Source organism: Phyllobates terribilis, unplaced genomic scaffold (genome assembly GCF_046119375.1).
Source record: "Phyllobates terribilis strain yellow unplaced genomic scaffold, ASM4611937v1 Scaffold_449__1_contigs__length_1482836, whole genome shotgun sequence".
NCBI lineage: Eukaryota > Metazoa > Chordata > Amphibia > Anura > Dendrobatidae > Phyllobates > Phyllobates terribilis.
This window is the reverse complement of record NW_027363209.1, coordinates 13,243-27,405: the sequence shown is the minus strand read 5'-3', so window position 1 is coordinate 27,405 and position 14,163 is coordinate 13,243. Positions and strand designations below refer to the sequence as shown.

At 46.9% G+C, this 14,163-nt stretch overlaps 1 protein-coding gene across 1 annotated transcript; it reads left to right on the top strand.

Annotated features, from left to right (window-relative positions):
• Nucleotides 1-8,771: 8,771 nt before the first annotated feature.
• On the top strand, nt 8,772-13,358 carry LOC141229008 (forkhead activin signal transducer 3-like). Its single transcript, XM_073667382.1, has 5 exons — nt 8,772-8,922; nt 9,322-9,347; nt 11,482-11,580; nt 11,771-11,875; nt 12,753-13,358. Exons 1-5 carry the CDS (start codon nt 8,772-8,774, stop codon nt 13,356-13,358), a joined length of 987 nt encoding a protein of 328 aa, XP_073523483.1.
• The last annotated feature ends 805 nt before the right edge of the window (nt 13,359-14,163 follow it).

Genomic DNA, 14,163 nt, shown 5'->3' with positions numbered 1-14,163 from the left:
TGTTGACGTTTGGCCACGGCTGTGCTCATATTGGTCACCATAACAGGTAACCGTTCACGGGTCGATGTGGAGGTAGACCGTGACGGCTCCTGCAGCGCTGATTCAGAGGAACTGGAGTATGAGGAGGAGTCAATGTGTACAGACTGGATTCCTGCAATCCTTGGAGTTGGCAGAACATGTACAGCGCCACTCTCAAGATCTGTACCCGGCTCCACAACATTTACCCAATGGGCAGTGAGGGAAAGGTATCGTCCCTGTCCATGCTTACTGGTCCACGCATCGGTGGTCAGGTGGACCTTGCTACTGACGGCGTTTTGTAGCGCATGTTTAATTTTTCCCTCCACATGATGTTGCAGGGCAGGGACGGCTTGCCTGCTGAAATAAAATCGGCTGGGCACGTTGTATTGTGGGACTGCCAATGCCATAAAGTTACGGAATGTGTCAGTCTCCACCAGCCTGAATGATAGCATTTCAAGGGCCAGTAGTTTAGCAATGCCAGCATTCAGAGCTTGTGCTCGGGGGTGGTTTGCCGAGTATGGGCGCCTTTTCTCCCATGCCTGTGCTAACGATGGCTGTAGACTGGCCTGGGAGTGTGAGGATGACTGGGAAAGTGGTGCTGTGGGTGGAATTACACTGTGTCTCTGTACAACAGTGCCAGAGATTCTTCCATGGTGATCCTGTGAGGAAGCCGAACCAGCTGTGTGTGAGCTGGAGGAAGAGGCTACAACACGAGCTGAAGAGGTGGTAGGTGGCGCTGTAGGTTGGCCTAGGTCTTCAGTGTGTTTTTGTAACTCCACCACGTGCTTGGTCCGCACGTTTCCACATATTTGTGGTATTGAGGTTGCTGACACTTTTCCCTCTTTTCACCTTCTGATTACACAGCTTGCATTTGACAAAGCAAATGTCATCTGCAACTGTGTCAAAAAAGGACCAGGCACTGCAAGTCTTGGGAGCGCCCGCTTTGGATTTTGGAAGAGCCATGCTTCTAATGGGTGCCGAAGTGGAGGCTACAGGCAACCAAGTCTGCCCCCTCCCTCTCCCTCCTTTTTGGGCTGTTCGGGGAATCTCTTCCTCAGAGCTGCTTCCACCACCTTCCTGTCCCTCACGCCATGATGAGTCAAGGACCTCATCATCTACACCACCCTCTTCAAACAACTGCTTCTCCTGGGTAGTCTCGACAGCACAGTACGCACCAGAAAGTGGCACCTGAGTCTCATCATCAGATGCGTACTGAGGTGTGCTGCTGACCATAGGCACTGGCCCATCCGCCTCTTCAGATTCAGAGAGACAAAACGGTTGCGCATCACTGCATACTACCTCTTCTTCAAATTCTCGAATTCTGCTTGGCTGGCCCCCTCTTTCCAAGCCAAGAGATTCAGAGAACAGAAGTAGAGATGGCTCCTGTCCAGGGCTCTCTGACTGCCTGGGCAATTTGGCAGGTGGTGAAGAGACAGATGGGTGCTCTTCAGTGCTCAGGACCTCAGAGGATCTGGAACTAATTGAAGTCGATGCGTTAGCTGCCATCCATCCGACAATGGCTTCAATTTGGTCCTCCCGCAGCAGTGGGGTACGGCTAGCTCCTACAAAGCTGCGCATAAAGGACTGTTCCCTGGTAAAATTGGGGGATGCTGAGTCACTGGTGCCCGCAGCAGGCACAGAATCCCCACGTCCTCTCCCTGCAGGCACAGAATCATCACGTCCTCTCCCTGCAAAAACTCCACGCCCACGCCCACGACCACATGCCTTACTCCCTGCCTTCTTCATCTTGGTAGACTGATAAAGATAGGCAGAAAAGTACTAAGGGCTTAGTGTGCTTATTCCTGAACAGCTGCTAACAGGTATAAGAAACACTAATTTTATAAAGTGTGGACTAGACTTTAATATGAGCTAATGTGGACTACAGAACTGTAAAGTGGAGTGTTTGGTGAACTTTATTTAGGTTTTTTTGTCACAAAAAGACACTGGATGTGCCTAAAGATGTAATAACGATAGTATCACAAACTTTTTGTAGCTATTACAATGTAGGAAGGTAACCTACAATGCAATAGATGAGGCTGCAAAAAATAGGCTAATACTAATCTGGCTGGGGCTGCAGGGCCCAATGCTGCAGAAAGGCTCCTCTAACTACTCCTATATAGTGTGTTTGGAACCAATTTAGCTGAATACGGATGGAACCACCACACTAATAGGAGATATCAGGAAAAATTATGAATTGGTGACGCGCCCCCTGGGCCTGTGCTGCTGCTGCTGTGCAGGGGGAATACCCGGAGCCGGATCTGATAGGGGTAGTAGTCCTCGTGGCGGTGACCCGGTCCGTGCCCAGGGTGTCAAACCAAGTGGCAGAATTTTATAGATGTTATAGAGTTCGACTACGCCACCCGTTGATTGCGGCTATGAAGCCGCCGCTGCAGGGCAGACCGCTGAGGCCGGTGGTACGGTGGTGCAGCGTGGATGGTATAACCCCCAACGGGAGGGGTATAGCCTCAGGGCAGCTGGTGAGGCAGGGAGGAATGATGGTGGTAGTGGTAGTGTGGCAAGGAATCACTGAGACGTGCAGTTGCAGTTTTCACAGCTTTACTCACAGTTCTTTATCAGGTCACTTGTGCACAGTAAGGACCACCCGAGCCGTGCTGCGACCACCAGGTGAGGGACTCGGCTAACTCCCAGGCAATTCCGGAGCGTGGTCCAGGGCTCCCCTCTCTTCCTTTCTACTGGCCGTCCCCACCAGGGACCCACCTTTGTCCGGCTCCCTCGGGCCTTCTGGTGGCGAAACCTTTCCCGGCTCCCCTGACCCTATACGTGGTATGCCTTCCTGGTGGATATGGTGAGGGGTCGCGCCAAGGCTTGACCACGACCTCCGGTTCCTAGCTGAGGATAATTGGCCTCCACCAGTTTGGGATCCGGTACCCTGTTCTGCCAACCCTTCACCCGTTAACTCGTGGGATCTCAGGGTTCCCTCTCTTCTTGCGTCTCTGGGCCTTTCCTGGTGTTCCTGTTCCTCCTTCTTCTTCTTTCTCTCTCTCTCCCTGCCTCAGGCCTCCACTTCAGGCCTGGCTCTGGAGCTGGGCCCGGACTGAGCCACAGCTCCCTGTCAGCCCTCTCTGGCTGAGCTCCTCTCCTCTTCTCCTCCAGACTGCGCTGAACCGAACTGACTTAAGATGGTGCCCACCTTTTATACTCCCTTCTGACACCCGAGCCCAGGTGACCAGCACCCAATGGGCTCCTACCTATGCCCAGAGTCCCTCCCCTGTCTGCTCCTACACCACTGAGATATTCCTCCCCCCCTCCCACTCCAGCCAGGGACAGACGCTGTCGTACCTGCACATCTATCTGGTGGGAGTACCGTTGATCTGTCCCCCGGAAATGGGGTGAGTGTAGTGCATGCAGCTAACTGAGCTATGTTCCACACTCCATCCTTACCCGGGAGTGGAATACCGCACCTCTGGTTCGAGGTGCAATACCCCTGTAGCAGCCGAGTCCTCGGGGTGCTACATTCCCCCCTGGTAAATCACAGCACGTCCTCGGGCTGGAATAGAGCAAAACAATTAGACATACAAAAATTTTAAAGTGCACTCACATATAAAATATTAACTATGAACTCATCCCTTTATGGGAGGTACTCTTTTCTTTTTAAACGTTACAGGTATAAAACATTTTCCTATGACATTATAAAATATCTGGCTAATGCCACCGGAACTCTTTTGTAAAACATTATGCAAGACTTTGGCATTACTGTTTTAGCAGCATAATAAACTTTCTATTATAAGACATTTTCACATACAACGTTTTCAGAACATATTCTTGATTTCTGGCCACGGTGCAACTTGTGACCAGGTAAAGTGCAACAGTCACCAATTCCGTAGTAGAAAAACAGTTTCTTATAAAACCAGTAGGGGGCACTTTAAGAAGCGCAACTATTTACAGGGTGTTGACCGCTCTCAGTCCTCGGCCAGTGGGAATAGGGAATGGCTGCTCACAGTCCTCAGCCTGATTAGGGATTAGGGCACACAGGTAACAGTCCCTTTAATAACTCCATACTAGTCCCAACGGGGACCACACTCCAATTAGCAGCATGACAGGTACCCTTACGGGTAACTATATACAGTTTCAGTTACCGTTCATTAGTAACAATGTCCTCCTGCTCCTTCCTGAGGGTAGTCCTCAGACCCGTCCGGGTCCTCTTGGTCTTCCTCATACTGCATCTCCTCCTCAGTCAGCCGGTGTACGTGAAGGGCGTACGGTCCTTTAGCACACTGATGCCGGGTGAAGGCGACCACATCACCCGGGTAGAGGTCACGTCCGCGGTGTCCCTCCGGCAGGTGGCTCTCGACATCCCTGCGGGTGACAAAGACGTCGCCGGGAGTTCGGTGATCCCGGATAAAGCCCCAGCCATTCTCTAGCTGGAACTTTATTACGGTCCCGGTGGTGCGGGGGCCGTGGGCCGTACGGGGGTTTCGTCGGGCCCGGCGTTTCTGCTCCGCGCTTTGGGCCTGCAGCTGTTCCTCGCGGATTCGCCTCTCTCGCCGTTCTCTCCCAAAGACCTCCAGCTGTTGACGGCAGCACTCCTCACGCCGGGCTGCGTCTGCCCGGGTCTCCTTGGTGAACCCCATGAGGTCCTCACCGGTCGGATCCCATGCAAATTGGGCGTCCTCCAACGGGAGTGGAACAATTTTGGCGGGCGCTGGAGCCGGGATCAGGGGCTCACACAGGGGCCGTCCCTTCCGGAGTCGGGGGTTGACGTACTCCGGTGGCCACACGAAGGGCAGCCCGTCCGGGCTAGTATGCTGCGCGAAGAGATCTGCGCCCAGGGGTGGCACTGTGGAGGCAGAGGGCGCGGTGGGAACCGCGGCGCCCGGGGGTACTCGGCCTTGCGTCCAGGCCGGAGGCATCCTATTTGGGTCTAGGAATGGCACCTTTGGGGAAGAGGGCGCTGGCGGTGGCTGTGGCAGTGAAGCTCTCCTCTGTATCCGACATCCTCCTCCCCCCTAGTGGACCGTGGCCTACCTTGCGATGATCCTCTTCCGTAGGCCGCGGCTCCACAGTGGATCGTCAGGGTTGAGGACCTTCCGTCGCGCTCCTGTGACGTCGGCGTCTGCTGGGCTCCTTCCAGGACCTTACGCAACGTCCGGACGTGAGGCGGAGCTTCAGTTCTCGCGGGCTTTCGGAGTCCACGCCCCTCTTCTTCCCGCGCGGCGTCCTCAAGATGGCGTCCAATGGCGGGAAAACTCCACGGATGACGGGAAGAAGGCAGAATATGGCGTCGGATGGCGGGAAAACTCCACGGATGGCGGGAAGAAGGCAGAAGATGGCGTCGGATGGCGGGAATCTTCACCACAGGTAAGTTTAACAGTCTTTTTCAGGCACGCAGTACCCGGTGGTTGCGGGCACGAAATCCTGCCGACTACGCCAAAGTTGACGCGCCCCCTGGGCCTGTGCTGCTGCTGCTGTGCAGGGGGAATACCCGGAGCCGGATCTGATAGGGGTAGTATTCCTCGTGGCGGTGACCCGGTCCGTGCCCAGGGTGTCAAACCAAGTGGCAGAATTTTATAGATGTTATAGAGTTCGACTACGCCACCCGTTGATTGCGGCTATGAAGCCGCCGCTGCAGGGCAGACCGCTGAGGCCGGTGGTACGGTGGTGCAGAGTGGATGGTATAACCCCCAACGGGAGGGGTATAGCCTCAGGGCAGCTGGTGAGGCAGGGAGGAATGATGGTGGTAGTGGTAGTGTGGCAAGGAATCACTGAGACGTGCAGTTGCAGTTTTCACAGCTTTACTCACAGTTCTTTATCAGGTCACTTGTGCACAGTAAGGACCACCCGAGCCGTGCTGCGCCCACCAGGTGAGGGACTCGGCTAACTCCCAGGCAATTCCGGAGCGTGGTCCAGGGCTCCCCTCTCTTCCTTTCTACTGGCCGTCCCCACCAGGGACCCACCTTTGTCCGGCTCCCTCGGGCCTTCTGGTGGCGAAACCTTTCCCGCCTCCCCTGACCCTATACGTGGTATGCCTTCCTGGTGGATATGGTGAGGGGTCGCGCCAAGGCTTGACCACGACCTCCGGTTCCTGGCTGAGGATAATTGGCCTCCACCAGTTTGGGATCCGGTACCCTGTTCTGCCAACCCTTCACCCGTTAACTCGTGGGATCTCAGGGTTCCCTCTCTTCTTGCGTCTCTGGGCCTTTCCTGGTGTTCCTGTTCCTCCTTCTTCTTCTTTCTCTCTCTCTCCCTGCCTCAGGCCTCCACTTCAGGCCTGGCTCTGGAGCTGGGCCCGGACTGAGCCACAGCTCCCTGTCAGCCCTCTCTGGCTGAGCTCCTCTCCTCTTCTCCTCCAGACTGCGCTGAACCGAACTGACTTAAGATGGTGCCCACCTTTTATACTCCCTTCTGACACCCGAGCCCAGGTGACCAGCACCCAATGGGCTCCTACCTATGCCCAGAGTCCCTCCCCTGTCTGCTCCTACACCACTGAGATATTCCTCCCCCCCTCCCACTCCAGCCAGGGACAGACGCTGTCGTACCTGCACATCTATCTGGTGGGAGTACCGTTGATCTGTCCCCCGGAAATGGGGTGAGTGTAGTGCATGCAGCTAACTGAGCTATGTTCCACACTCCATCCTTACCCGGGAGTGGAATACCGCACCTCTGGTTCGAGGTGCAATACCCCTGTAGCAGCCGAGTCCTCGGGGTGCTACATTGGCAAAAAAGGACAATGTATGAGGCAGTGACACACACTGAGTGCACTACAACCAGACGTGGTTGAAGCACACCCTACAGCGTGAGCTGCACTCACACACCAGACCTTGCAGACAGCGGTGAACAGTACAGATGCAGGGCACTGTGCACTAGCGCTGCAAGACCAAAAAAATTTCTCTATCTACTCCTATATAGTGTGTTTGGAACCAATTTAGCTGAATACGGATGGAACCACCACACTAATAGGAGATATCAGGAAAAATTATGAATTGGCCAAAAAGGACAATGTATGAGGCAGTGACACACACTGAGTGCACTATAACCAGACGTGGCTGAAGCACACACTACAGGGTGAGCTGCACTCACACACAGAGACCTTGCAGAAAGCGGTGAACAGCACAGAGAACTGTGCACTAGCACTGCAAGGCACAGCGATTTATAAAGTAGCTTGGGTAAAGCAGAATAGACCAAATAGGTAGCTAAAACTGTCCCTCAGAACAACAGCGTCCTATCCCTAACTGAATTCACAGCAGAGTGAGCTGAAAATGGCGGCGGCGGCTTTTATAGTTCATCATGACATCATTTCAGCAGCCAATCACAGCCATGCCATTAGTTAAGATGCCTACATGCCTAACAGGATGTGCCCACACTTCTTAGGATCCTCATTGGCTGAATAAAATGAAAATGGCTCATTGCATTATGGGAACTTCCGATTCCGGTATACGATATTGCAAAAGTATCGGAATTAAGTATCGGAATTCCGATACCGCGAATATCGGCCGATACCCGATATTTCAGTATCGGAATGCTCAACACTAGTGATGACAATTTTGTATATTTTAATATAATTAATAAAATGATTTTTTTTAATAATTGTATTGTGTGTGTGCAATTTATAGGTTTAATAAGTTAGCAAGCTCACACTCCATGAGATACCTGTTCATCTTGTTATGAATTCATTTGAATTTTTATGTTTTTTTTATCTTGTGGCCTTGGATCGAACTCGGACGCTGCTGATAAAGGCCGGTGTTATATACAGAACACAGACAGTACCTGCCGATGCTTCTTCTCTATACACCCGCACCGTGACGGAACAGCATTTCCTGGGGAAAGAAGGGTTAACATCCAGGTTTCTGGTTTATAAAGGTAATTACTTACACATCAAACCTGTGTGGAGGAAATCGAGCAATAGGGAGAGATTTAGGATTGTTCCCCAATATTTAGGTTATACCCCAATATCTTCCGCCTCTGATCCACACAACAGTCTGGTGTCCGGCAGAGAAACATCGGAATTTTGCAGTAACAGATTCCATCATAAGTGAAATGGGAAATCGATGAAGGAAAAATGACCAAAAGTCAATGGCCGATATTTATCAAAGCTCCAATCTGATATCAGAAACTTATTCTCATCATTTTATCCTATTTATGTTAATTCACAGACTTTATTATACAGCTTAAGATGAAAAACAATGTTTGTCTTCAATGTGCCCTGGAAGAGGCGGATTTTCTCCACATTACCAGGAAATGCCCAAAGATAGAGAATTCATTGAATTGTTGGGGTAAATCTAAAGATTGAAGGAGCGCAGTGGTCTAATCCAACAACTGATCTTCATTGCTCCATTACTAATTGGGAATAAATGGTGATCACCGGAAAATTCATTTTTAAATTTTCTTCCCCAATTTTTTTTATTCTTCTTTTCTCATCTCTAAGAAACAACTTTTTTTTCAGGAGGTGATTATGGGATATAAACATTCAACAGGAAAAATATATAGTAACATTTATATCAATGGCTACTAATTTATAATTTATTGGAAAAATATATCCGTACATACTGCCCCCAAAAGAGCCTAAATGGCATCAGCCGGAGGGGGCTGTGCCTCTCTGAACTCAAAGATTGAACATTTGTTGTAAAATTTTACACTTTTTTGTGTCTTCATTTCCAAGCAGAATCTACAAAGAAGTATTTTCTTACATATCTGATATTAGATCAGATAAAAATGTTCTAAAAAATAAGGAAATGGCAAAAAGTAATCTTTAATTATAATGAAAAATATGGTGGGATTTATAGGAAGATGGAAACATGGCTGGCGACTTATCCCCGCACTTTGTAATACTATGTAAATCTTCTGTTCCTCGGAAGCAGAAACATCGGGTGGGGAAGGTGTTACATGACAACAAGTCTTCTATTCTCAGCAGAGTCCGGAGGGATCAGGAATATGGAGCCTCCTGCGGTGAGAAATCAGTGGAACAAGGGGGTCTTCATAGGGGGAGATTAGGGTCAATCACATTGTAACTAATGTAAATACACAGCAGCCGGAGCAGAAGACGACCGGAGCCGGACAGGGAGATCTTACACAGAAAATAATCACAGCTTTACTGTTACCATTGTCATATAGAATTCAATAATCCATAGTTGTTGTAAGGAATCCGGCAAATCAGATTCTGGTGAAGCTACAGAAAAATTATCATTCAAGGACTTTTTTCCACAGGTTTTTAAAAAACCTCACATCAAGCAAAGGTTCCCAATCATGGCTACAAAAGTGCAGAAATCACAGGGTCAATGAGAATTCGCACAGTTATCTCTTATCGTATTTGTTATTAGAACATAATGTAAAAAAATTCTACTTGAGTAAACAGCAGAAAAAAGAAAAAACAAGTGTTCAAATGATATGAATTTAGGTGAGGAATCTTTAAGAAGAGTAAAACTTTCACCATCAGAGTTTTCACAGATTTTGCTTTGCTGATGAATGGGATGAGATCCATCTATACATTTCTTTTGAACTTTGCATTACTTTAAAAATTGGAAAATGAACTTTTCACTCTGTTCTTGTGAACATTAGAGCAGGTATGAATAATGCACATTTAAGCATATGTCAGAGACTAGAGCCCCCCCGTACACATTACACTATTGTCGGCCAAACTCTCTGAAACTGATAGGTGCCACCAGCACTAAGGTGTATGGGAGATCGGCCAGTTGATTGTCGGGGGGAGATGTTCATCAGACATGTCTGATTTTGGACTTTCGTCTGCATTGTTCTCCTAGAAATAAAATTCTGGCAGAGATGTCTGTTGGTCGCTTTCTCATAGAGAAGACAGGAGTGCTCGGCCAGTGTATGAGAGAGACAACCGACTCGGCTTTCACCTGAAAGATCGACCAAAGCATCGTCTTTAGGGTCCCTCAGGATTCCAGTTTTTGGTCATATAAGATAAAAGCAGGCCAAAATGTCCAATTTCAGTACTAACAACTTATCAAACAACTGAGGAATGATCATTCGGCAACCCACCTTTGACTTGTGTATGGAGGACTTCAGAGTGGTCAACACAATAGTAATAATGATCAAAGTTTGTCATTATGGATGACAATAATCACCAGCTGGCTGTAATCTCCTCAATTTATACACTTGGAAAACGTTATTAAGATTAAATAATAAAACCGCGTCATGCAAAAATTATGGAAAGTGGAATCCATGAAATTTATCAACTTAATCTAGGGAAAGACAAACATCCCAAAATGTTTGTGCAAATGAGGTCTCACAAGATAAAACGATATGTACATAGTTACATAGGCTGAAAAAAGAATCAGGTCCATCAAGTTGAATGAATCGCGTAAATTCAAGCTTCTTTAGAGGGGTCTAGGGGATCAATCTTTAGTAACACCCTCCCCCCTGATATTAGCCACAGGAAATAGTCCACTATAAGGTTGGGGGTAACCACTCACATGGTCAATGAGTCTATTCCCTCACTGTATAAATATGAGTAAGTGTGTGCCGCTAAATAATACAGACGTCTACTGATGGGTGAACAAGGAACTTACAAAATAAAAAAATAAGGAAATGGCGCAAATCATAAACCACCAGCGCACTTTCCATATATACGTATAGAGAGACAGTAATTGATATATGAAAAGTATAAATTATACAAAAAAAAACAGTAAAAGCATATGTTATCCAATAGATATCAGTCATCGTAATCCTGCATCCAAAGTGCCCCACTGTGGAAACCCCCCACTAACAATCTAATGCACCTGAATAATGATAATGAGATAAAGACAAAAGTAAGAAGTGTAAAACCTATAAATATATTCATCAGAATACATGGAATAATGGGTTGGAGTGGGAAAAGCCATAATTATCAATGTGGAAGATAATATTTTACTGGATTATTTAAAATATATATTTAAGAGAAATGATTGGTAATTTGGTCTGTATGTGACTTTATACAAACTCGCAAAAAGTAAGATCTTCAGTCAAGGCTTAAAATGTTGTCCCTATAGACAGTCTATTTCATTCTAGGCCTCAGCATTATCTATGCGGCCGGTGATTAACACACAAGGGGCCACATGGTATACACAATATATACATGGTAAACATGACAAAAGATATTTTAACGATGGATCACACCCAAGGACTGAAACTTTGTGTATTCATACTGCTATTGTCTTTAAGGATCTAGGTCTTCATATAGCAGTTGAGATGTTACCAGCAGTGGGCTCCATCTTGTTTTGGGGGTATTAACATAACAAAGCCTGAGGTGCGGTGATCAGCACTTATCAAGGCTCCTTCAATGGTCCAGGGTCACATCAGATCTAATACTGGCATCTGTGAAGACATCTGTGAGACATTAACTCAGAAGTCCAAACCAAGGAGACCTTCAATATGCCAACACCGGACATGTTCAGTATTGAGCACATGGAGATGGACTCCAACGTGGTCAGTGGTCAAGGAGAGGAGAAAAATGAACAGTGTGACCCAGACATGACACCAGGTCTGGAGGAGAAAACCTGTGGGAAGAAGAATTACCAGCGATACCCCAAACCTCCATACACTTACCTGGCCATGATTGCGCTGGTAATACAAATATCCCCGGACAAGAAGCTGAAGCTGTCGCAGGTAAGAGAACGATGTTATAAAGGAATAGGTTAGTGGGAGATGGACTTAGGACACAACAAATCTTTTAAGGCTGTACTTCTACTGAGTGGTCTTCTAACAATTTGTAGTAAAGGAGAATTCACAATAAAAGCGGTTCACTATTATTAATACATTTACAAAACTGAATGTTGGTTATTTTTTGTCTTTTTAGATTTTAGAGAAGATCAGTGAATTTTTCCCAATCTTCAATGGAGAATATAAAGGTTGGAAAGACTCCGTCAGACACAACCTGTCCTCTAACGACTGCTTCAGAAAGGTGAGGACTCCGTGTGGTCATTTATTGGGGTGACTCTCTTCTAATGAACGTTGGGTTTTTGCATATAAGGGGAGATTTCTTTATATTGTAAGATGTATTTATTTATAAGATGGTGGAAAACATCGAAATGTCAGGTTTCTAATACAAGTTCAAAAGAAAATTGTTGCATTTTACCATTAGATCAGATCTCTTTCTGGACACTTTTCAACTCTGATACAAAAAGTAATTTCACCATAATAACATTAGCGGATTCCAGGTTCTCCTCCATAAACCTCATCACACACAGCGCTGTATGTCTCCTCCTATTTATAACCTCAGTAACAGTTTCCAGCTCATGAATCTCATCTGCTTAATTTTAGTTGTTTTATTATTACATTATTTTTTTGTAACAATTTCACATTATTAGAAGTTATCGCTTTGCTACATAGTTTCTGACAAGCCATATCCCATTCATAATATAATTGATAAATGCCCCCTCACCCTAAATACCCATATAAAAAAAACACCCAAAGTTCCCAGACTTTTGTATCCCGAGGTGATTATTCCCTAATTTCTAGAGAAATTTTCCTCCATTATCCACCCATCCCCCGATCAAAGCTTTCATCCTACTGAAGGCACAGATATTACATTAAATATGTAGATGATACAAGTGTGATCCTCGTAGTAAAAGAAGAGACAACCTATTGTATGTACCTTTTCTACATGACTATCTATGTACACGCCCTGGAGCAACCCTCCATATATCCCATATAGCCACTATTCCCACATACAAAGTTTCACATAATTTCTTCTCTATGACCCCTATATACAGTAATAAGTTTCGTGAATTTAAATTTTACTTGAATCATTATCTAAATTTATTTCATTTTTATTTCAGGTGCTGAAGGATCCACACAATACTCAGGCCAAAGGGAACTTCTGGACAGTGGATGTGAGTCAGATCCCTCATGATGCCATGAAGATCCAGAACACTGCGGTCAACAGGCAGGACATCTATGCACCTGACCTGGCCCCCTACATCCTTCATGGACATCCCTACAGGCCTTTGGCTTACAACCTTCATCCTCTTCCAACCATGGAGCCCAACAGACCAGACCAGGAAGCTGCTGCTCCGTCCACCTCTTCTTCTCCAGACCCCGCATCCTGTTTTCCATTGATCTTGTGGAACCTTCCAACAGCTTATTCAAGATGTGTTGCTCCCAATGTAGTTGCCCCTCCCAGTGTACACCCACTTGTCCTTTATCCCAACTTCCCATCCATACCCCAGTATAACTATCCATCACCATCTTATTCCAATCCCTCCTTCACATCTTGTTCTAATCCTTCTGTCCAAAACCTCCCCAGCCTGGGACCACAATTACCCCTCCCCCTACGACCCCTGGAATTTAATCACCCTCCTATAGTTTTCCCACCCAACAGAACGGTGTTTGAAATCCCAGGATACATGACTCGAGCTGGGAATATTCCCTGTCAAGGTCCATGAAGGGAACACCAAGGACATAGCTCAATCTTCTCCGGCTTTTGTAAATAGTTCTTCATTTGTGTTTGTTGTTTTACTCTTAATAAACTGCTTTTCACTATAAAAATTATTATCCTGGTTCTTTATATGTAAATGTGTAAAGCTTCCCCATGAAAATTAACTTTCTATTCGCCAAGTATCTCTGTAAGATTCCAGTTTTAGTAATTAGAGATCGTCAAACCCAAACGGTAAAGTGCCCGTGGAAGCCCATGGTACTGTTCAGCATCCCGAACAAAGTTTGTTCAAGGGCAGCAGCACAGCCAATCAACAAGCTTTGCTGGTGTGGGCACTTCCAGCTCAATCACAGCTATGTCACGTATTGGCCTGGCTGTGATTGGCTGGGGCACACTGTGTAAAAAAAACAAATAAAAAAAAACAAACATACGGTCCCCGCTATTTTTCCTAAGCAGCAACAGCAAAGCTGATAGCTGTGAGCTGTAGCCCCCAGCTGTCTGTTTTATATTGGCTGGTTATCAAAAACAGAGGGGTACCATGCCATTTTTTTTTAATTATTTAAAAAAATAATTTAAAAAAATGGCGTGGGGTCCCCCCATTTTTGACAACCAGCCAAGATAAAAGCAGACAGCTGGGGGCTGGTATTCTCAGACTGGGAAGGGGCCATGGATATTGGCCCTCCCCAGCCTAAAAATAGCTGCCCGCAACCGCCCCAGAAGAGGTGCATCCAATAAATGTGCAAATTTGGGCGCTTTGCCCTGCTCTTCTTCTCACTTGCCCTGGCACAGTGACAAGTGGGGTAATATTTGTGGGG